Source organism: Carcharhinus amblyrhynchos, chromosome 24 (assembly GCF_965287045.1).
Source record: "Carcharhinus amblyrhynchos chromosome 24, sCarAmb.v2.hapA, whole genome shotgun sequence".
NCBI lineage: Eukaryota > Metazoa > Chordata > Chondrichthyes > Carcharhiniformes > Carcharhinidae > Carcharhinus > Carcharhinus amblyrhynchos.
In genome coordinates this window covers 15,190,025-15,214,801 of record NC_137347.1, presented here as the reverse complement: position 1 = coordinate 15,214,801, position 24,777 = coordinate 15,190,025, and the positions used below count along the sequence as shown (strand labels likewise).

The window sequence follows — 24,777 nt, the reverse complement described above, 5'->3', positions numbered from 1 at the left end:
GGATTGTATGAATGTATCACAACAGTTCCATTCTATTTTTGTCTTTTACTGCGCAGTGTACATAGTTGGAAGAGAAATCTGCAGAGTATTTCTCGGCTTGTTTGTTCATAAATTTGTAAGTGTAATGTAGAGAAAAATAGGGATGCTGCTTTTACACTTTTCTGGTTGTAAATATCAACAAAAAATGTGCAAAAGGTTGTTCGTCCCACAGATTACAGCAGCTAAGACATGACCAAAGATCACTTCAAATGCCACAGAAACAAACAATTGCTTCTGGTTTCAGTTCTCGTAAGGTAATAATGAATGGGAAAAAAACACTTTCCCATCTTCATTCAGACACAGTCTGCAATCTCCCTACAATCCAAAGGATTCTAAGGGCTTCAGCCTCTCCATCACATCCAGAAGCCTACTCATGGGCTGGAATTTACATTGCACCAAACGTCTTGGAGGTGGGCTGGCTCAGAAAATGCAGCACGCGGCTGGCCTGCTGTCCACCCCTGATCTGTTTACCCAAATCATGGGGGATGTTTGAGGCATTGGGTGGCCCACTCACCCACAGATATTGTGAGGTCCTTTAGGAGCCCATGAATGGCCACTTTAGTACTTTATCCTGGCCCCCATTGCACTTATACCTGCAGCGTGGGGAGGCCCTTGCCATGCAAGTAGCCCAACAAGATTTATGGGAAGCTGATGCTGGAACTGAAGCAGGGTGACCTCCTTTGAGGGGTCCCCTGTGACCACTGAGGGCATCTCTTCTCCCTGCTTGATCATACATTTCTTTTTAACTGCTTGAGCATGACCTTTCCCCCCTTCCCCGCACCTCAAACCCCTTCCGGGACTATCCTGAGCTATGCACCCCTAACAGGAGTCCTCTACCCTGTTCCTGCATTTGAAAACTTGTTGTTTGGGGAGACCCCAATGTGGGAGGAACATACGGCAGGGAAACTCTTTAATGAGATTCTAATTTTTTTCATTGAAGTTCTCAACCTTTCTGGGTGTGAATCTCGTTACATCACTGGTGGGTGGGGGGGGGGGTGGGTGGCTGGGTGGGGGGGGGGGCGGGGAAGCTGGGGGCGGGGAATCTGAAAACGAGATATGACCGGCGAGATTCTTATTTTCTGTCCCTCATGAGCCTGTGTGCCCAATGCTTGTGTCTGCAAATTCAGGCACAAAATCCCAGCAATAGTGTCATCCTTTGCGTTGTTACCCCTCCCAAGTGCATTACCTCACACATTCTGGATTGAATTCCATTTGCCAGTGTTCAGTCCACTTACCAGTCCACTGCCATCCTACTGCAGTCTACGGCTATCCTCTTCACTGCTTACCTCCCTGCCAATTTTCATGCCGTCTGCAAAGTTCTTAACATAGAAACAAGAAGGAGTAGTAGGCTATTCAGCCCTTTGAACCTGCTCCGCCATTCATTTTGAACATGGCTGATCATGGAATTCAACATCTTGATCCCCCTCCTCCCATATCCCTTGATTCTTTAGCCCCAAGAACTGTATCTAACTTCTGTTTGAAATCAGACAACGTTTTGACCTCAACTACTTTCTGTGGTAGTGAATTCCACACATTTACCACCTTCTGGGTGAAGGTATTTCTCCTCACCTCAACCCTTATCCTCAAACTATGGCCCCTTGTACTGGACTCACCCTTCATTGGGGACATTCTTCCTGAATCTACCCTGTCTAAACCTGTTAGAATGTTATAAGTTTCTATGAAATCCCCTCTCACTCTTCTAAACTCCAATGAATATAATCCTAACCGACTTAGTCTCTGTTTATATGACAGACCTGCCATCCCAGCAATCAACCCGGTAAACCTTCACTGTACTCCCTCTATTGCAAGGACGTCCTGCTCAATCATATCCCTTACATTGAAAAATCAAAGTCAGTAACGTACACCACAAATAGCAAGGGTCCCAGCACTGAGCCCTGTGAAACAACAGCGGAAACAAACTTCCAGCCACAGAAACATCCCTCCATCATCACCCTCTGCTTCCCGCCTCTCAGCCAATTTTGGATCCTGTATGCCACCTTGCCTTAACTCCCATGGGCCCTTACTTTCTTAATCAGTCAGCCATGAGGGACCATATCAAATGCAATATTCTCATCAAAGCCCCTGGTTACTGGTTACCTTCTCACAAAATATGATTACATTTTTCACACAACCTTCCCTGAACAAATCCATGCTGACTCTCCCTGAATAATTTGTATCTATCCAAGCACTGATATCCTCTGCCCTTCAGAATTCTTTCCAATAACATCCCCACCATCAAGGCTAGACTGACTGGCCTGTAATTTCCTGGTCCACCCCTACCCCTCCTTTTTTGAAAGAATGGGACAATGTTAGCAGATGAGGGTCGAGGTCTCAGCCTTAGCGAATTAACATCTTGCCAAGCATACAATGACTGCGAGGCAACAAGCATTTTCACATGTGGGTACTTGGTTGATATTTAAGTTGGTGAACGTGGCACCCCAGAAAATCAAGCCGTGTTAATATCACTGTGTGAAGAGGTTATTATTTTCATTAAATGTGAGAAACTACACATCTATTTCATTACCTGGGAATTAAAGGAACATCTTTGAAATGCCAAAATATAGACAAATAAATGTGTCTGTTTACCAGATTTTTTTGCATTGTTATGTGCAATTATCCATGAAAATTCATGGCAGTGAAATGGATATTCCTGAATTCCGGAGAAAGAATCCAGACTGGGTAATATGAAATAACTAATCTGGTCAGACATGCTGGCACAATATTTTAAGGAAGCAGTTTGATATTGAACCTGAGACAATGGCTGGTATTTTACAGTCCCACCCACCACAGGAATTGAGCAGGACAAGGAGCGGACAATGGCAAGGTCACTTGGTCTTGAGTGGCATTTTATGGTTTCAAGTTGAGCGAGGCCGTAAAATCCTGCCCAATGGGTATAAATCTCCAGCATCCCAGCCACATGCTTCTCAGCAATGGAAGGCAGCACACCACTCGCTGGATTTTCGGGTCTGTCAATGGGATTTCCCCATTGAAGCCACTTGATGTTGCCAGGAAACACATGGGCAGGGAGTGGGCTGTTGGCGGGAATAGAGAATCCAGCTGCCAGCGAACAACCAGAGAATCTCACCCAATATCTATTGTAGACCCTAATTTGTAATATTGCCCTTCCAGAATCAATTGGATCATGAATTATAGCCAGGACCGCCCACAATCGATGCTGAATTCCTAATACTTTTCCGTAACTCCAGTGATAAGAAAGGATTAGAATGTAGGCAAGAAGCAATCATATATTTAGAACGCTGGCAATAATAGCTGCACTATCTCTGAAAAGCTTAAAAATGGATTTAATTTAAGGATGACGTTCAAGAAAATTGGGAAGGATGAGCATCCTTTCAGTAATCAAGGACTCCTGCAAACTCCAGAACATGAACAGTCAAATCTCATTATTGCAAATTCTTATCAACAAGTTAGGCTGTGCTTTGGACAGTAACAAACGTTGTGTCAAGGCTGAGTGACAAGAGTTCATGACAAAAAGAGCTCTGGTGTAACAACAGCTCAATGTAGCAATAAGGCTGGAGTGTACTGAGACTATTCAATGGAAATTGATGTGGGACTAATTATTTGGCAAACTCAACCTGTACTCACATCCAAATGCGAGAAAAGGAAAGAAGTTGTTTGCCTGCCTACATCCATTTTGTTTATCCTCTTAAAGTGGGTGCTGTACTGCATGCAAAATGTTTGACAAGGTGCGTTGCAAACTGCAAAATAAGATAATGAGTTGAAATAAAAAATACTTGGAACATCCCATTAACACAATTTGTGTTCCTGAAGTCCAAGGATTTGTGACAGAGCATGTCTGACTACGATGTTGTATCTTGGAACTAAATGTTCTGCATTTCCTCTATCAAACTGATGAAATATCTTCAGTTAGATCATTTTGCATCCAAGCTACTATTTGTCTCCATCAGGCCAAATGGCCTAATTTTGCTCCTACCTCATCATAGAATCCTCCCAAAGGAGACCACTCGGCCCATCAAGTCTCTACCAACCACAATCCCACCAAGGCCCTCTTCCCATAATTCCTTCTATCTACTCTACTAATTCCTCCTGACATTAGGGTCAATTTAGCATGGCCAATCAACCTAACGCTTTGGACTAATCTTTGGACTGTGACACACACAGGCATGGGGACAACGTGCAAACTTCACACAGACAGTGACCCGAGGCCGGTATTGAACCTGGGACCCTGGTGCTGTGAGGCAGCAGTGCTAACCACTGTGCCGCCCTCTGACCTATCCTGGCTGTTTAATTATGTTTAATCAGCCCCTCCTCCTGGCTTGATTCATTTCACAACTCTTCTAAGGTCACCACATTGCAAAGCGTGTACTGTCTCAGTAATTAATGAAATGATATTAAAAAGCTAAAACCTGCAGCAAAACTCACTCTCCTATCGCTCTTCCCTATGCCCAAGATAACTAATCGAGGAAAGGGCATTAAAGTTTACACACAATTCCTTCTAGGCTTGACGATAATATAGGAAATTAAATAAGTACTGCATGAAATTCCCCACGTCATTGACAACTTTATGACCTTCATGTTTTGGACTGATGCCACTGTAATCACTCTGCAAAGGACATGGATACAAAATATGGATGCAGCCAAAGCTCATTTTTAATTTCCGGTTGCACCCAGAATGATATATTTATTTCAAATATGCTGTGCCACATTCAGAATGACCAAAGCAGGTAGATGGCTGCTCTGCAACATATGGTCTGAGAAATGTTGTTTTGAAGGTCCCACAAGCCAGGGAAAATACTGGACCATGACTACTTCAGAGTGGCAATCAGTGGCAGATCACCACTCTTTACTGACTTACATCTGCTTACATACCTAAGGATCTGTCTCATCCGATCAAACCGGGTGAGATTCAAACCAGGAATCACATCCCCAGCTCTGGCAGTGATGTGGAAAAGAAGCAGAGGAAAAGAGGGCACACATTTTTTTTTACAGCAGATGAGCATTAATGCCCCATTGAAGTTAACAGGACAGGGAGAAACTCAGGTGTCTAAGATAAGTGAATGGGGAGTAGTGGGGCAGGGGTTTGGAAAATGGGGAGGGGGGAGGGAAGTGGGGGTCAGACATTGGGGGTTGACAGATACCAGAGCGGGGAGGTCGGACATATTTCAGGAGGTTTGCTTTGGGAGGCAGATATCAGGGTTGGGGGCTGTTCAGGCTGGGCTGGGGAGGGGGTGTGGAGTCCCATGTGGGCTGGGGAATACCATGGAGGGGCTTGGATGTGGGTGAGTACCCTGGGGGTTCATGGGGATCCCCTGGAGTGTGTCCCATGCAGAGCTTGGTCTACCTTACACTGAAGTTAGAAGTACTCTTATTTCTTCCAACTCTTTCAGAGTAACTATTGGTGTCAAACTGGTAGAACCATCCTAAGTTAGCAACTTAAATTGGCTGGTTCCCAAATACTTCAGCCTTGAATTGAGAATGAATTTAGGATGTCCCAGATCTGTATGTTCATTCACACACTAAAGTAAGCTCACTGAGACACTGGAGAGAAGGGGAAGAGCTGATATTTTGCTTTAAAACATATTCCAACATTTGGAACAACCTTTGGTTACAATAAGCTAAGAAATTATCGAAACCTAGGGCAACACATCCATGGGAGTGGCACAGTGTTTGCCACTGCTGCCCTACAGCACCAGGGACCCGGGTTTGATTCCCAGGTTGAGTCACCGTCTGTGCAGTGTCTGCACATTCTCCCTGTGTCTGCATGGGTTTCCTCCGGGTGCTCCGGTTTCCTCCCACAGCCTGAAAGATGCGCTGGTTAGGTGCATTGGCCATGCTAAATTCTCCCTCAGTGTTCCTGAACAAACACCACAATATGGCGACTCAGGGATTTTCACAGTAACTTCATTGCAGTGTTAATGTAAGCCTACTTGTGACACGAATAAATAAACTTTAAAACAAGGTGGCCTTCCAGAACACAATGATTGTCAGGCTTGTTATTTGAAATGTGGTTGAAGGCATGTCTTCCCTTCCAAAAAAGTGACAGTAAGCCTCTCTCTTTGGCAAATCTGAAAAATGTGTGTTCATTTCTCCTGAAAATTCTGGGATGATTTCTTTTCAAAGCTCAAATTTTATGCATTTTTATTATCAAAATTAGGATTACTTTTACACCCGAATAAATTGCAGAAATATTAAGGAACAACTATGTCTCAATATTTACCAGAGAGACCAACATGGTGGGTATTACATTACAAGAAGTGATCAAAAAAGATGCATGCCAGAGGTCTGCCGCCCACCCGTCATGGAATCAGAGCGGGCGAGGGGCGGACAATGGAAATGTCCATTGACCTCAAGTGAGGCTGTAAAATCCTACTCATAGAGATATTTAAAACAGATAATTGATAAGTTAATAAAACCGCTGGGTCAATTTGGATTTCCACAAGTGTTAAAGCATTAGGAAGTAGGCAGTAAAAACGCTGTTATATATGGATAGAATATCATTAGAAAAGGGAGCAGTGCCAAGGGATTCGTGCACAGTAAATGAGAGTCCTATGCGCAAAAGGGAAGACAGAACCATTCTGGGGAACTACAGGCAAATTAGCTTAACATTTGTCACAGGAAAAATGAAGAATCCTTTCTCAATCCCGATTGCAGTAGAAAAATATCCAGAAACTGAAAATGAAGAGTAGTCAGGATGGATGCCAACAGGGAAGTCCATGTTTCACCACCCCTACTGAACTCTTTGAGGAACTAACAGTAAAGGTAGATAAGGTAACATGGCAGCTTAATACATATGGATTTTTAAAAAGTCTTCAATATTGATGTTTCATGACTAAGGTCAGAATTGTGGATTCAGGCAGCAAGTAGTAGAATGGAAAGCAAGTTGGCTACAAAGCAGATGAAAGAGAGGAAGGGTTGTTTAAGGTAGCTACTTCGATTGACAAATGGTGTGAAGTAACATTCTGCAAGAATTGGTATTGGAACCATTGTTATTGACCATTTATATCAACAATTTGGATTTGAGAATCAGGTGAAATGTGAAAATTTGCAAACGATATCAGGGACAGGATTTTCCAACTGCGCTCACCCTGAAACCAGAAAATCACACCCAAGTTCAACGGACCTTTCCCTGTCCACCCCTTCCCCGCTCTGGTTCCCATAGTGAGCGAAATGGGAAAACTCACCCCCAAATTAGAGGCTGCAGCTAACCCGGATGAAGACTGTGACAAGAGACAGGAAGACACTAATGCTGGATGGACAGCTCAGAATGAGGTTGTACATTTTTGCACAAAGAATAAGGACACATACTCCTTGGAAAATAAATGTCTAATTGGGGTAAGGAAATTGAAGAATCGGGGGTACAGATATATAAAGCACCAAAATCACAGTGATTAACAAAGCAATTAAAAGAGCAAACAAAGAACTGTGGTTCATTTTTGTTTGGAAGGATAGATTGAAGAGCAGAGAATTTATGTTAAACTTGCACAAGATCTTCATAATGCCACACTTTCAAGCATGATGAATAATTCTGGACTTCATATTATACAGAGGCACTGGAGCAGGTACAGAAAAATGACCCACAATGATAACAGATTTGAGAGGTTATTAATATTAGGAAAGATTGAACAGGTTGGGGTTTTCTTCCCTGGGGAAGAGAACACTCAACAATGACATGACAAAAGTCTTTCAGATTAGCAAAGGACTGGACAAGGTATACATCGAGAAGTTATTTTCACTTGTAGATGAAATGAAAACAAGGGGCCATAAATATAACACGAAAGCAAAATACAATGATCACTAGAAATCTGAAATAAAGGCAGGAAATGCTGGGCTTTTTTTTCATCAATGTTTACAGCATTAAAGAGGCCATTTGATCCATCGTGCCTATACTGGTCAACAAAGATGATGTGATTGCACTGATCCTGATTCTCAGCACTTGGCCCACAGCTCTGGAGGTTCTGGTAGCTCAAAATACTATTTAAATGTTACAAGAGTTTCTGATTCAACCACACTTTCAGGCAGTGAGATCCAGACTCCCACTGTCCCCTGAGTGAAACAGTTTCCACTCAACTCCCTTCTTAGCTTTCTATCTTTTACCTTAGATCTATATCCTCTGGTTACTGGCCCCTCCACTAATGAAAAAAAATGTCTTTCTATCCACCCTAGCCATACCCCTCATAATCTTATACACTGCTGTCAGGTCGCATCTCAACCTTTGTTGCTCCAAAGAAAACAAGTTCTGAGACTGGAACTGGATATGGGCGTATTCCTAAAAATGGAGATTGAGAAGGGGAACACAAGGGAGCGAAACAAGGACAACATGAGGTGGTGGAAAGGTGCAAATAAGAAGAAAGGTGAATCTTGGGCCATAACTTCTGGGCTCGCCTGTGTGTGTGTGTGCGCGTGTGTATGTGCGCACGCGCGTGTGTGTGCGCGTGTGCACATGGGTGCATGAGTGAGTGTGGGCGTGGGAGGGGGCTGGTTGGGTGTGTGTAATGGGGGAGGGAGGGTTTGTGTGTGTGTATGTAGGGGGGTTTGGGGGTGTATGTGGGTAGATTAGGGATGTGTGCGCGTGTGGTGAGTTGGTATGCATTGGGTGAGTGTTTGTGTATGTGTGGGGATGTTGTGTGTGTGGGGGGTGTGTGTGTGGGGGGAGGGTGTGTGTGTGGAGGAGTGTGTGTGTGTGTGGAGGAGTGTGTGTGTGCGTGGAGGTGCGTGTGTGTGTGTGGAGGTGTGTGTGTGGGGGGTTGGAGATGTTTGCGTGTACGTGAGGAGGGTGCTTCATAGATGCACTGGAGAGGTCTCTTGGAACTTCACAGATAAGGTTGGCATGCCAATTGCCCAGAGGTATAAACTTGCTCTGGGTGTGCCCTTCTTCAATTTGGCAGAACTGAACTGCAATGCTGAGCCTCAATCTTGCTTGGCCTGAGCCAAGAGTTCAAGAGTGACAGGCGAGGAAGAAACTCCACAAAGAATTGGGCACAAAATATACTCAAGTTCATGGTGAGAACAGAAAATTAATCTGATACAGTTATCAATACACTGGAAAAGGAAATGAGAGGGAGATGGATAAAACGAATATCCCAGAATGTCCCAGAAATCCCACAAGAATGCAGCCATATCTAATACTTTTTCTCAGCAGGCAATGCTAGTAATGGTTCCAGAATTCCCAATTACACCTCCCATACACCCATCTTTTCTTTACGTGTCCGATCACCATTCTTTTTGCTTGTCCCCTTTATCACTTAATTACCCTTCCCCCACCCAAAACAAACCTTTCTATTTATTTTTTTCATTGTTTTGCATACTTGTTATACCACTAACTTTTTTTCTGCGTTTATAGTCAGAGAGGTTTACAGCATGGAAACAGGCCCTTCGGCCCAATTTGTTCATGCCGTCCTTTTTTTTTGAAAGCCCCTAAGCTAGTCCCAATTGCCTGCATTTGGCCCATATCCTTCTATACCCATATTACCCATATAACTAAATGCTTTTTAAAAGACAAAATTGTACCCGCATCTACAACTACCTCTGGCAGCTTGTTCCAGACATTTACTAACCTCTGTGTGAAAAAAATTGCCCCTTTGGACACTTTTGTATCTCTCCCCTCTCATCTTAAACCTATGCCTATAACTATCACCTTAAATCTATGTTTGATTGAAAAACAATCATCAGCCTAAAATGCTAATTGGGTTTCTCTCTCTACACATGCTGCTTGACCTGATGAGTATTTCTAGCATTTTTACCAACAGGCCATAAATATAAGACAGTCACTGATAAATCCAACAGGGAATTCAGGCAAAACGTCTTTATCCACAAAGTATTTGGAATACTGAACTTACCAATAAAATAAAATTTAAAAAAGGTGCATTCGAGGGAAAGTGAAATAAGCATAGGGGCAAGAAAGGAATGGAAAGATATGTTGATGGGGTTTATATAAAATGGGAGGAGGTCTGTTTGGTTTCTGGAAAGCTGAATGTCCTGTTTCTGAACTGCAAGTACTTGGTCATATTTTGCAAACATTTAATGGGAGTATTTTAGGTCAGGACTAAGGCTTAGAAGGTTTCTCCAGTTTGAAACAGTGGGCAGACTTCTTAATTAATTTGTGGGACATAGGCATTGCTAGCTGGCCAACATTTATTGCCCATCCCTTGAACTGAATGGCTTGCTAGGCCATTTCAGAGGGTAGTTAAGAGTCAACCACATTGCTGTGGCTCTGGAACCACACGTAAGCCAGACCAGGTAAGGATGGCAGATTTCCTTCTCTAACGGACAGTAGTGAACCAAATGGATTTTTCCTGACAATCAACAATGGTCATCAGTAGATTCTTGATTCTAGATATTTTTATTGAATTCAAATTCCACCATCTGCCGTGTCTGGATTCGAACCCAGATCCCCAGAACATCAGCTGGATTAATAGTCCAGTGATAATACCATGAGGCCATTGCCTTCCCCATGATTCTTGATGGTACATTTGAAATCAAATGTCATTTGTTGAATATTGGTAACATACCTGTATGCCAGCTCCTTCGGGGACCGTGATTTTCCATAAACAGTTCAGGCTGTTCTGGTAAGGATCGGGAAAGCCCGGCGATAGAATTGTTCCCTTTCGTTCAGTGAGATTTCCTCCACATGGCACTGCAAAGGAAATGATGAACTGGCCTCATTAAGACTGAATGTGAAGAGCTGTGTGAGTCTTGCAGAAAGAAAATTAATGTCCTTACATGCAGCTGGACCCTGGACAATTTGTCATAAATCCTGGACAATCAGATATTGCTGTAAACTCTTTACAAGTTCAAATATGTCACATAATGAAATACTGTTTATGCAAACAAAGAAATATATTTTAAAAAGTCAATATTTATCTGGTAACCCCACTGGTATGTTGTGGATGACTTTCAGATACTTTATTTCATACAACGGATAACGTGCCCTTCCTGCAAAATGAAATGGTTTTATTTTTGTTCATTGGATGTAAGCATTGCTAACAGGGCCACAATCTATTGCCCATTATGGGCAGCACAGTGATTAGCACTGCTGCCTCACAGTGCCATGGACCCGAGTTCAATTCTAGCTTGGGTCACTGTCTGTGCAGAGCCTGCATGTTCTTCCCATGTCTGCATGGGTTTCCTCCAGATGCTCCGGTTTCCTCCCACAGTCTGAAAAACATGCTGGTCAGGTGCAATGGGCATGCTAAATTCTTTCTCAGTGTATATGAACAGATGCCAGAGTGTGGTGACTGTGAGATTTTCACAGTAACTTCATAAAGTATCCCCCATTGTCATTGAGAATGTGTGAGCTGCCTACTTGAACTGATGCAGTCCATTTATTCCCTCCACTATCAATGCATGGTGGCAGCAATGTGAACCTCTGCAATTTCCATCCTCACTTCCTTCAATACCCTTCGATGCATTTCATCCGACCCCAGTGCCTTGTCAACTTTAAGTACTGACGGTTTACCCAATACGTTCTTCCATACCAATTTCAAACCCTTTCAGTGACAATTTCCTCTCTGTCACCATGTCCTGTTTCCTTCATAAAGGCATGCAAAATCTAGCAGTTCAGCCATGTCTCCAGCCTCCATGTCTAAATCCCATCGTTGCCCCCAGTCAGCCCTTCTCTTCCTTTAACACTTATTATTTATATCCTGGTAGGAGAAATTAGGACTCCCTTTTTGTTAGCTGCCATAATCTCTCCTTGCTTTTCAGGAGCTTACAGCTTGTTGAGCTCTGGTTTCTGCCCCTTGGGTACTGTTTCTGATTAGGCTGGAACCCCTGAGCAGAGAGGACTGTGCACAAATTGAACATTCCTGTAATTGATCTACGGACTTAACCTGAGCATCCTTATGTGCTCAAGACAACAAATAACTCAATCTGTAAACAAAGATGAAATGTAGCAGGCCTGTTCGCCACTGGCACACATCCAATTATGGCCACAAAATCTCACAAGATTTGTAACGTGATTTGCACTGGTGAGATTTCAGGGAGGTCCATAAAGGGCGTGAATCTGATCTTCATGAATTTAAATACATTTTAACATCATTAAACAGTCTTACATCCAAGATGGCACCAGAGCGAGATGACTTCTTGCAAACTGTGCACAGCATACCCTCTAATTCTATCTTTTACTCTCATTCCACCTTGTATTCAGTTGATCTTTCTCTACACCCGAGCTATGACTTCAATACTACAATCTGCACTCTTGTGTAAGGCTTTGGCGAGGCCACATCTGGAATACTGCGTGCAATTTGGGTGTTCTTCTCTGAGGAAACATGTCCTTGCTATCGAGGGAGTACAGCTGATTGCTGGGATGGCGGGTCTGTCATATGAGGAGAGACTAAATTGGTTGGGATTATATTCACTGGAGTTCAGTGAGAGGAGATCTCATTGAAACTTATAAACTTCAAATAAAGTGAGACAGGGTAGATCCAGAAAGAATGTTCCCAGTGGTCCAGAACTAGGGGTCAGTTTGAGGATAAGGGGTAATTAGGATAAGGGATAATTCTCTTTTAGAATTGAGATGAGGAGAAATTTCTTCAACTAGAGGATGGTAGTCATGTGGAATTCACTACCACAGAATGTAGTTGGGTCCAAAACGTTGTCCGATTTCAAGAAGAAATTAGATGTAGCTCTTAGGGCTGAAGGGATCAAGAGATATGGGGGATCGGGATGTTGAATTCGATGGTCAGCCATGGTCAAAATGAATGGCGGAGCAGGCTCAAATGCCAAATGGCCCATTCCTGTTTTTAGTTTCTTTGTTTCCATGTTTCTATGTGTCTCCCGTTTCCTCCTCTATGAACGGTATGCTTTGTCTGTGTAGCACGCAAGAAACAATACTTTTCAGTGTATACTAATACAATGTGACAATAATAAACCAAATCAAATTTATGCCACAGCCTAGGGCCACAGTGAATCCTCCTCCTCCTCCCACCACCGCATAGCCCTGCATTTTCTTTCCTTTTGTCAATTCCCTTTTGATCATTACAGATGAGTCTGTCTACAACACTCATTCGGATCATAACAAATCATTGTGTAAAGCTCGAGTCTCTTTTTCAAGATACGAGCTTGAATGTAAAAAGAGAGCACTGATTAAAGGTAATTATCACTGCAATCTCAAAACCACTGTAACAATGAATAAGATAACCAGGTATAGCTGGTGGAACTCATCACCTACCAGCCCTTCACAGTCTGAATGAAGTAAATGTGACAACAATAGACATCATTTCTCAATGGAGTTGACAGTACACAACCCCCAAACACAGCTCAGTAAAAGAGTAATCAACCAGGTAAGATTGAATGAGAACACTGAAAAAATATAACTCCTGACAGAATCACAACTTGGTTCATTAGTGCTCACTGTTCTTTCTTGCCATTTTCCTTGCAGTTTCTGTATCTTGTAGACCGATTCTTCTGTGAATTAATTTCTAACTACTTATATTGAATGCTCTCAGTATTTAGTATTAAGACTTTAAGTATTCTACTTGCAGCAATGTAATATTCTCTTTGTTTTTATTCCTTTGGGTAAACATCATCAGCTTCAATAGTTAAGTAATGAATAGAACTATTTTCCAATACAGCTTCTGTCAATTATATTGCAAATAGAAATTTTGGTGATCTTGCTCCTTTAATGCTATTGACTTATTTTTTCTGCAACCTGACATTGATTGACAAATTATGTAACAAATATTTTGGGAATTTCTCGACATCTGGTGAAAACACTGGGGAGGGGATGCAGATATTTGAACGATTAATGAATGCCAAAAATGAAAATGTAATGATTAATTTGCTGTCAAGTTGTAAGAATTAGTCAACGTGACTCGGCCTGTGGCAGAATGTGTCAGCGTTCCATCGCGCTAAACTGTCTGCTGCGAGAATGCACATCGAAAGCCATAAGTGCATAGGGAGGAAAGAGAGTGAGAAAATGGGAGTCACACAGGCCATGTTGACAAGACCTCAGAGAAACTGGTACAGGCAGAGCTCTGGGAAAAGGCTGATGACTACACACTGGATCTTTACGACAGGGATAGTGAATAGTGCTGTGCAAGTAAACAAGAAGAAAAATAGAAAACAAGTGTTTTCTTTTTAAGACATTTTTTTAAACCCTCTTCCCCCCACAATCCCCTCGCTCAGAATTGTCAACCCATTGCTGAGGTTGTAATCAGGTGACCCATGACCTCCAAGATTGTTACACAAATATTGATTTTTTTTCCATGAGCATACAAACTTGAAATGTGAATGCTGAGTTTAAATCTAGCTGGACTCTAGCAAACCACAGGGCTGAACTGACAGGATTGATGCACAGTAAGAAGTCTCACAACACCAGGTTAAAGTCCAACAGATTTATTTGGTAGCAAACGCCACTAGCTGTCAGGGCTTTGCCCCTTTGCCAGGTGAGTGGGGAATTCTGATCACAATCAGAGCATGGGGCAAAGCCCCAACAGCTAGTGGTGTTTGCTACCAAATAAACCTGTTGGACTTTAACCAGGCGTTGTGAGACTCCTTACTGTGTTTACCCCAGTCCAACGCCAGCATCTCCACATCAGTATTGATGCAGCCAGGCGTTGGACCATCGATTTCCTATCCATACCAGACTGGCCTGAACTGCCTGGCCAGGTGCTAATGGTCACTTTGTTTCAGAATGAACCATTGCTTACACCTCCACTGAATCTGTTTTGTTTGAAGATTGTTATAAAGACTTGGTGGCACCCAGCTCAATAGGAGGCCTCACTGACAAGGCAGCACTTGACAATTGAAGGCTCAAAACCATGTTCTGTGATCTCCAACTATGGAGCGTAGTTACATTAAATTACACTGCCTCCACCCGATGCTAATATTGGACACAGAGGCCTGTATTTTACAACCTCACTTGGGTGAGGCTTGTAAAATCCAGCCCCAGGCCGATAGAGAATTCCATTCTGCGAGCCTCGCCTGCACTGGAATTGGTAAAATTCCACCCGGAATCTTCGAGAAGGACACCAAGAGGTGAATAGAAGGGGCAAGCTGGAGCTCCAGCTCTCTCTGCTTTTGCACTTTCTTCAATGGTGTCTCCACACAGTACCTTCAATTGGTAACCGAGCAGTACAGCATCCCCAGCTCCTTGTACCTCAGGACAGCATCATCAGACTGACCAGGCCCAGAAGGCCCCACCCTGGTGGGATGACCCAAAGACCAAAATCACCCCAGACCAGAGGGGAAGCCCAAATTAACAGCTGTAAACCCTAAAATATCTGCCAATGCTCCAAGACCAAGGAACAGCCTGTCCCAGAAAAGGGTTCAAATACAGCAATAGGGATCTGTGGAAAAAAATGGAACAAATCTTCGGAAGTGCATGCCTGAGGTATATAGCCAGTGCAGATTTGAAACTGTGTACTTTGAGATTTAAGACTGTTTTCTGAAGAATCCTGTGAAGAGATTGATTGAGTTAATTAAAGTACAATCACAGAACCTGATAAAAATTGTTTTTCCTTGACAAAGTGTTCAATAAAGTTGGGCCTTCACCCCTTTGTCTATCTCATCGGTAACTCACCTTAGTTAAAAAGGATTAATGCAAACTGGTCAATTTTAGTCAGGGTACATTTACCCACATTTCAATTTAAAACTAAGATACAATTGCTAAGGCTCAATTCCACAGAATTTGGCCAGTACCCCAATCCAAGCTGATGATGTTAATGCCTTAAGTTTATTATTGTCACAACACTGCAATGAAGTTATTGTGAAAATCCCCTGGCCGTCACACTCCGGTGCCTATTCAGGTACACTGAAGGAGAAATTAGACTGGCCAATGCACCTAACTAGCAAATCATTTGGACTGTGGAAGGAAGCCAGAGAACCCAGAGGAAACCCATGCAGACACAGGGAGAACATGCAAACTCCACATAGACAGTGACTTAAGCCAGGAATTGAACGCAGATCCCTGATGCTGTGAGGCAGTGGTGTTAACCATTGTGCCACCATGCTGCCGATTTGATAGCACAGTTAAAACCCAACCACACTTAATGTCCACACATTTGCACCACTAGAGAGTCAATAGGCAGCAATTAGGAATGGAAAAAGCCAAGTGATTTTCTATAATTAGCGCAAATGTCATATCCCCCCTGTCGCTACTCTGGCTGGGGTTACACAATTCAGCAGAGACTGTAGATCCAGAAAGTGCCTTCCTGATTCATACAGCTCAGCTCCTGGCTGGACAGACTCACTGAGATACAGGTGGAGCAAGTGGAATTCCTGAACAATTAGCCAGCAAAAAGTTACTACTCAAGTTGCAGAACAGACTGAATCCTCAGTTTATTCACGTGAATCTAAATGGTGTTTGTTACAGCAGAGACGTGGTCCATCCTAACACAAAACCAGCGACGCCAACCCAAATTGTAGGCATGACAGGGTGACTTCTTGTTTGCAATAAGCAGAGTGCGACTGTCATAGCAACTCAGCAGTGACTGCCTATGAAAACGAGTTCTCTCTCCTCTCCGTTCCCAGAAATTTCAGGGCTTTTAGTTACTGGAATTAAATTCACCAGTTAATAAGCTAATGGTCACCTTGTGACAGCTTTATGCAATTCAGCATGACTGCCGTTGATTGGTCTTTTCCATTTTGTCAAGCTTAGTCACTGCTAAGAGGTATTACATGCTAAGGTTTAAGCAGTCTTAAAGATTCTGGGCACTTACCTGAACAGCTTGGTGCTGAGTCATTCCACTGTGCTAAGGCATCAGGCACAGCGAGGCATTCTATGTTCTTGGAGCCTTGGAGGGCATAACCTGGGTTGCACTCGAAGCGGATAATGGCCCCTACTGCAAAGTCATTTCCAATTCTTCTGCCGTACCTTGGCTCTGGCACAGAGCTACATTGCGTAGCACTTGTCCGGGGAACAGCTGTAAATTAATCAGTGGAATAACTCAATTTCAATTTTTCATTTAGTCACCATTCAGACTGTGAAGGGGAGGGTTCCAGGCCCAAATTGGAAAACACAAGTAAACGAAAGCACTTGCAAAGGAAATCACATAATCATAGAATCCCTACAGTGAAGAGGCCATTCAGCCCATTGGGTCTGCACTGACTCTCTGACATTTGGGTAAGCATCTTACCCAGACCCCCTCCCCCACCCTATTCCCCAAACTTTACACATTTGCCACGGATAATCCATATCATCTAGACACTAAGGGCCAATTTAGCATGGCCAATTTACCTGACCTGGACATCTTTGGAGTGTGGGAGGAAACCAGAGCACCCGTAGGAAACCCATGCAGGCAAGGGGAGAAGGTGCATACTCTATTCAGACAGTCACCCAAGGCTGGAATTGAACGTGGGTACCTGGGAACTGTGAGGCAGCAGTGCTAACGACTGTGCCACCAAAATGACCAGCTATTCATATATAAATGAGTCACCTAATCAATGAACTTTGTCAATAATTTGTTTTTGAACTTACTATAGAAATCACCTGGTTCAAAGATGTGCATGTTAGGTGGATTGGCCATGCTAAATTGTCCCTTAGTGTCAGGGGGACTAGCAGAGTAATTACAGGGGGTTATAGGGGTAGAATGGGATTGTTGTGGGTGCAGACTCAATAGGCCTCCTTCTGCACTTTGGGATTTCATGATTCTATAATAACCCTGAATTTAAATGACTTTTCACTTTGATAGCACAAAATAATATCCAAGTGTGTGTGGTTGCTTACATGCATTTAGCCCGTGCGAGAGTAAGATAATTTAATGGAAGGAAAATAATCCTCTGCGTGTAATTGAAATCACGCTGGCTTTGAAAATGTTTTTCTCCCCCCTTTCGGGGCTTTGACTCAAGTCAATTTTAGGTTAAAGCTCACTCCCTGCACCAACTTTAAGAGTTTCAAACGAAGTGAGTTTTGGCACACAGTTCAGCATTAATTAGCATGTGCCAACCTCAAACTGAGAGCCAACCGTCGATGAGGATGATCAAATGGAAAAAAGGGGACAGCTGGAGGTGCTGTTTCGAAGCTCAGAGTGCAGGGAACACTGATGGGGCAGACTAGCTGACATTTTTCTCTGTTTGATTAAACTTTTATAGCTGCCAACAGTCCCTTTGAAATTGTGCTTGGTTTTAACTTTTCAGATTACACACTGACTTGGAAGCAAACATCCAAGCAAATGATCAAACTACTCAGAACTCCAGGCTACCAACAGTTTAAATATCGATCTGGGGTCCATATCACAGGCACAACCACATCAACTTTTAATTTTCCCCTGTCAGATAGAAGTTGGATATGTTCCTACTGATGCCTGGATGAGAACATATCACTGCACGATAACAGTTATTCGTTGAGACTGTTTGACGCTACTCTGAAAAACTTCCTTTTCTGAGTGCAGGTATCCCTCATACGAACACAAGGCTGAGGCAATTGTGGACGTGGAAAATCTGAAAGGAAAATGCTGGAAATAGTCAGCAGGTCTGGCGGCATCTGGGGAGAGAAGAAGAGGGGGGAGTGGGATTGGATATAATTAGCAGGCTCAATTCAGATGACCATCGCTATTCACCCACCTCCTCAGTGGGATCTGCACTGGGCAGGCTTTCATACAGGTCCTCACAAGAGAGGTCTTGGCACGTAGGATCGAGGAACCACCACCAACCCCTCCGCAATGAGTGGCATCCTCCACCCCACAATCACACAAGCATGAGGTTTATTGGATCCGACACCCCATGCAGGCCCTTCCCCCCTCAGACCACTCACTCAGCCCCCCCTTCAGGCCATGCACCTCGACAGTGACAACAGTGTACTGCCCCCTGGCACTGACACATTTATCTGGCACCTTGGGCCCCGAAGAGGCTAATAATAAGGTAGATCCAGTGGCCATTTGTTTCTCTGCTGCTATCAGGCTGCAAAGCACGGGTTCCTTAAGGGTGCTGGGAGTTGGGTGGGCTCAGGTTGGGGGTAAAGGGTTGACCCCACCACTCTCCACCTGGATGTGGTGTCATGGCTAGACTGCCCCTTCTAGCCCTGGCAGACCTGAAGATCATCCCTAGCACAGTGATTTCAGGCAGTTCTGTAATCGAGATCTGCACTGCCTGTTAGGTGTGAAAGGTCTAAAGCGGCAGGGTCACTTTAATTTCCATGTTGCCCCTGCCGCCCCCACACCCCACCCCTCCTCCCCACCCATCCCCACACACCCCCTCCATCCCACCCACCCCCATCACCTGGCAGGATTTAAAATCATTGCAGCACTCCATTCTGCAGCAGGGACTTTCCTTTCTCCCTGTCAGAAACTGCAGGTGAGAGCAGACTCCTTTGAAGTCCTCTGAACGGGAAGATGTCAATTTCACCTGGGTGGGACTTTCCAACCTGCCCAGTCGTGCACTCAGCCCTTGTGTAAGCCCACAGCTTTGATTTGAAGTTGCCGAGGCTTCCCAGCAAGTTGAAACTGTTGAAACCCTCCCCATTGTATTTGAGGCTTTTCAAGTGTAAGAAATTTAATGTGCAACGCCTCATAAAAGATTCAGCCCACAGCTCAATGGATTCCTAGTGTCCTCCAGCCGCCTGTGTTTATTTTCATTTCCCTTCATGATTGAATGCAACTCAAGTACTCCACTGATACTGACCACAATGTTGGCAGAGTGCAATCCTGATTGACAGTCTGTGATTAATGTACCAGGACACCCATATCCCTTTGATCCCTCAACTTGACTCATGAAAATAGCAGAACTATCACTGGTAAATAATATCTAAATGGTAATGCAATCTCATTAAACTTCAGCTGACAAATAGCCACAACCTGGAGAATATAGCACCTTTGGAATCTTTCATCCGGAATACTATCCACAGGGCAAAATTCCCAGTGCCTCCCAACTTCTTTTTTTCTGGAATAATGCACAGATGGCTGTGACTTGCAGCCTATTCCGAGATACTCTTCAGGTCACGAAGCCATGCATGTTTGGCTGATGAATGGTAATTGTTTGGTTAGCTGTTGATGAACATCATGATGGCAAACTAATTCTGGAGTTGACATGACATTATAAACCACAGATGGGATGTTTTTCAGCTGCGTTGAGATTGGAGTCCTGCCAATAATTCAGCCAGTTTTCTCGACAAGAAGAAAAGATAAGACTTTTTTATGAGAAATCTTTAGAACTCGCCCAGCCCTTTTGTATATCAAACCCACCCTCCCAGCTTTTGTATTTATCCCTGTATCTATTATCTCCGAAAACACATTTATGTATAATCAAAGGAACTACAGAGCAGAAGCAGGCCATTTGGTCCATTGAGTCTGCACTGATAACAACCCCACCCAGGCACTCTCCCACAACCCCACATTTTTACCCGCTAATCCCTCTAACCTACACATCCTGGGACACTAAGAGGCAATTTATCAACCTAACCCACACATCTTTGGATTGTGGGAGGAAACCAGAGAACCTGGAGGAAACCTACATAGATATGAGGAGAACGTGCAGATTTCACACAGTGACCAGGCTGGGAATTGAACCCGGGTCCCTGGCGCTGTGAGGTAGCAGTGGTAACCACAGTGCCACTGATCCACGGGCCTTCCTTGATAAATTATTTTGTGACTGTGTTATCCTCAGGCAAAAAGTGTTTGCCCCACTTTGTTTCTTGCACATGAATTATCAAAAAAACCACTTCGAGCACCTCAGAGGAAACAAGTTTAACTTTGGTAACTTTCTTCATAAACACAATTCCTAATACCATGAAACATCTTTATTGTTGTATACTGCAAGGGTAATTAGGGTGGCACGGTAGCACAGTGATTAGAACTGTAGCCTTCCAGCCCCAGGGGCCCAGGTTCAATTCCAGCCTTAGGTGACTGTCTGTACAGAGTCTGCACATTCTCCCCATGTCTGTGTGGGTTTCCTCCAGTGCTTCGGTTTCCTCCCACACTCCAAAGGTGTGTGGGTTATGTTGATTGGCATACTAAATTGTCCCTTATCGTAGAATCATACAGTGCAGAAGGAAGCCATTTGGCCTATCGAGTTTGCACCGACCACAATCTCACCCAGGCGTTATCTCCATAACCCCACACATTTACCCTAGCTAGTCCCCCTGACGACCAATCCACCTAACCACACATCTTTGGATTGTGGGAGGAAACCTAGATAGACACGGGGAGAATGTACAAACTCTACACAGATAGTGGCCAAGCCAGGAATCAAACCCAGATCTCTGGTGCTGCGAGGCAGCAGTGCTAACCATTGTGCCACTGTGTTGCCCCTTAGTGTCAGGGGAATTAGCAGGATAAATATGTAGAGTTACGGGGATAAGCCCTGGGTGAGGTGTTGTTGGTGCAGGTTTGATGGGTTGAATGGCTTCCTTCTGTACAGTAGGGCTCCTATGAAAAGATTTGCAAACAATGCCACAAAATACGTCAATCTGGCCAACATCTTATACAATTAAATAGAATTTATTGATTTGTACCTTAAGCTTGGAATGATGGAAACATAGTTCCTTACTTGCCTTTGTAATTGTGTTGATAAATTCACAGATTTATCTGCTGTAACTCAAAGAGAAATAATTCCCAATTTTTAATAAAATATTGGTCGACAGTGATATCTACAAAAGATTTGTGATGTGATGGTAAACCTAACGCAGAATAATATTGTTGATGCTGCACTCAATGTCTCTGATGTGTCACAGTGCAATTTATTTTATGTATATTGAGATAGATATGTATTCTGAGGCTGGATAAATAGGTCACTAAATCTGGCGAGTTATATAATCTTGGTGCATTTTTAGTAAAGAAGACCTTAACTTTGGTACTCTACAAAAATCACTAAAGTCTCAGATTTGTTATCCGGTCTATATTGTTCTCAGTGTGCATCATGTCAGTAGCCTCCAACTGGCCTCATTGCTTTTGGTTTAGGAAGAGGAAAGCTGGCCTTGCTTTCCTGCTGCTATTCATTACCAGTCACCTTGCTAGAAGCAGGCAGACACGGATACAATCTGAGCTGGCTGAGAGAACCCTTGCATTCACCAGCACTCAATGGTTAGCTGTGGATAAGCAAAAAGATCCACGTGTGAAAATTACCAAGTGAAGAAGGAAGCATCTCGTCCCCGGAAGAATCATAGAATCCCTACAGTGCAGATGGAGGCCACTCAACCTAACGAGCTTCCACCAACTCACTAACAGACCATTCCTGTAGCCCTACATATTTACCCCACTAATTCGCCCTCACATTCTAGGACACTAAGGGACAGTTTAGCTTGGTCAATTCACCTAACCTGTACATCATTATGAGACTGTGGGAGGAAACCAGAGCACCTGGAGGAAACTCATGCAGAAAACATTCAAACACCACAAAGACAGTCACCCAAGGGTGGAATCAAACCCATGTGAAATAGCAGTGCTAACCACTGTGCCAACATGTCGCTCATGGACAAGTTGAACAACACTCAAGAACTTGGTCACCGTGCAAAATATAACAGATCAGCAGCCTTGTCATTGGACTCAATATCCATTCTTTCCATTGTTTGGACACTTTGGCTGCAGAATGCATTATGCAGAGATAAACTGCAACAACTCACTTTGGCCGCACCTCCCAACCCCATGGTGGATAGCAGCAGGATCAGGAGAACATCATGGCCTCCAAATTCTACTCCAAGTCATACACAATTCTGACATGCACTAACACCATCATTCATCCACTGTTGTGCGATCAAAACCATGAAACTTCCCTGCCTAGCACCATTGTGGGAACGTCATCCCTACATGAACTGCAGTCGGTCGACAAGGAGACTCACTGTCACTTTCTCAGGACATTTGAGTTCGTCAGCAAATGTGGCCTTACCCACAGGTTATATAAACACACAAATACATATATTTTAGAATTGACTGCTAAGGTGATGGAGAGCACATTATCAATATGGCAAAGAAGCACTGCTGCTCTAATGGGCAAGAGTTAGAGAGGTGCACAGAGATACAACTAGGCCTAGCAATGAAAGAAAAAGATAATGCTATCATCAAAACAGACTATAAAATATTCAACCTTGTGACATTAATTTATTTTGACCTTAGATATTAAGACCATAGTTTTTTTTATAAATTCACTGACTAATAGTCTTTCAGAAGTTTCCAGATTGGTTGATTTTGATTTTCAAAGACAGATGGTTGGAACACAGCAAGTACTCTTCAAATCGAGAAATTTAATCATTGAACAAGATACTTCAGTGAGTGAATCACAAAACCTACCTTGATAGACAAAGTGAAATCCTTTCGCTGTTGCATGGCTCTTGGCACTGAACTTCATTAGAACTTGATTGGAGGTGGCCAGTGGCAAAGATTCCCCTGCAATAAAAGAGGAAACCATTTTAAAGCTGCTTGCTAGTACAGAGCATGTAAAAACACTTTTCATCCTTATCAATTCAGATTTGCAAGAATATCACACCTTAAAAATGTGCTACATGAGAAGGAGGTGCTGATTAGTTAGAAAGAGGAATAATTGCCACAGACATTGTCATGGGAATGTCGAGGGAAAAGTTAACTGCCAAGTTTTTGTTTAAATTCAAACAAGGCAAGTTGGCACCGACTGGTCAAGGCATTGCCATGGACAATGAACCAGAGAACGGTTGACTCCCAAATTTTTGTTTCTTTAAAAACAAGTGCAATACCAGGACAAGTTCTTCCTGTTTGTAAAGCACAGTGTCCTGTGTATGAATACATGCAGCTTCTAGCACGTGGAAATGAGCCACACTGTGAGCTTGATTAATAGTCTTAAATAGTTTTTCAGTCTATTACCTAGCACAATCAGGAATATTTACTAAGTACACTGAATGCTGGGAGGCTTCCCGCAGAAGAAACCCATCTTAAGTGGAATGGTCCCTAACTTCCTACCTCTTGTGTGTTACCAATACGTACATGATCGCCGGAATTTTACTGTATTGCCTGTTGTGAATCAGGGCGGGCAGGGGGCGGAAAATGGGAAGATCTGTTGACCCCAGGCGGCATTTTCAGGTCTCAGGTCGAGCGAGGCCGTAAGGTCCAGTCCGATAAGTCTGCCATATTTGGGTCTGCAGCTGATGCATGTATTTCCTTGCATAATGGGAAACCTTAATCTTTGAAATGGAACAGTCAAATGAGCTCCCTTCCTTTGACATGCCAGTTAAGAATCCTGCAAATGCGTTCTCTGCTCCTGTCTACAAGTCCATCTTTGCTGGTCAGTAAACCAATGGGATTCCTACAATTCGACATGCTATCGGACTGCTCCAATCAGCAGCCTCATGAGCAGGGCCAGAACCATTTACTCACTTTACAAGCTGCTGAAATCAGGACACATTGAAGCTATCGTGTGGACTAATAGCTACCCCAATCTGATCCTTGCTTGCTGTACATTGCACAAACTCACGAATGGGCTTAAGGTTGTCAGTTTCAGTCCTGAAAAGTGCTCAGTCTATTTCAGTTTGACCTGGAAGAGTCAGGTATCTCAAAAGATTTGAACTTTTGAACAAGTGAAGCCAGCCATTCAATGGATCCCCGGTGCTGTGAGACAACAGTGCTAACTACTATTGCACAGTGGTTGGCAGGATCATTTAGCCCTTTGGAAGATACGTCTGCCAACCGATGGTTTGAACCATCTCACAAAAACTGACTTTGATATTCAGAAGATACAGAATCCTTGACTATTTTCCCTTGATTGATGTGGAGACAGAATTTTACTGGGACTGTGTGAAAGTCTACCAGTAATCCAGCAGGGTGCAACATTTCTGCAATGATAACATGTTGTCCCTGTTGTGTTATCTTCAGCTGTAACTTGCCATGAAGCCTCAACTGGTCTTAAGGCAATTAAATTCATAAA

At 43.4% G+C, this 24,777-nt stretch overlaps 1 protein-coding gene across 1 annotated transcript in view; it reads right to left on the bottom strand.

Moving 5' to 3' along the window:
* The window catches only part of csmd2 (CUB and Sushi multiple domains 2), a 1,720,603-nt gene that overhangs the window by 224,488 nt on the left and 1,471,338 nt on the right, over positions 1-24,777 (bottom strand). The window contains exons 33-35 of the mRNA XM_080211135.1: positions 23,175-23,270; positions 16,677-16,880; positions 10,527-10,651 (exon numbers count right to left, since the gene is read on the bottom strand). Of these exons, the coding sequence (XP_080067261.1) occupies positions 10,527-10,651; positions 16,677-16,880; positions 23,175-23,270 (425 nt within the window). The remainder of the gene's footprint in view (positions 1-10,526; positions 10,652-16,676; positions 16,881-23,174; positions 23,271-24,777) is intronic.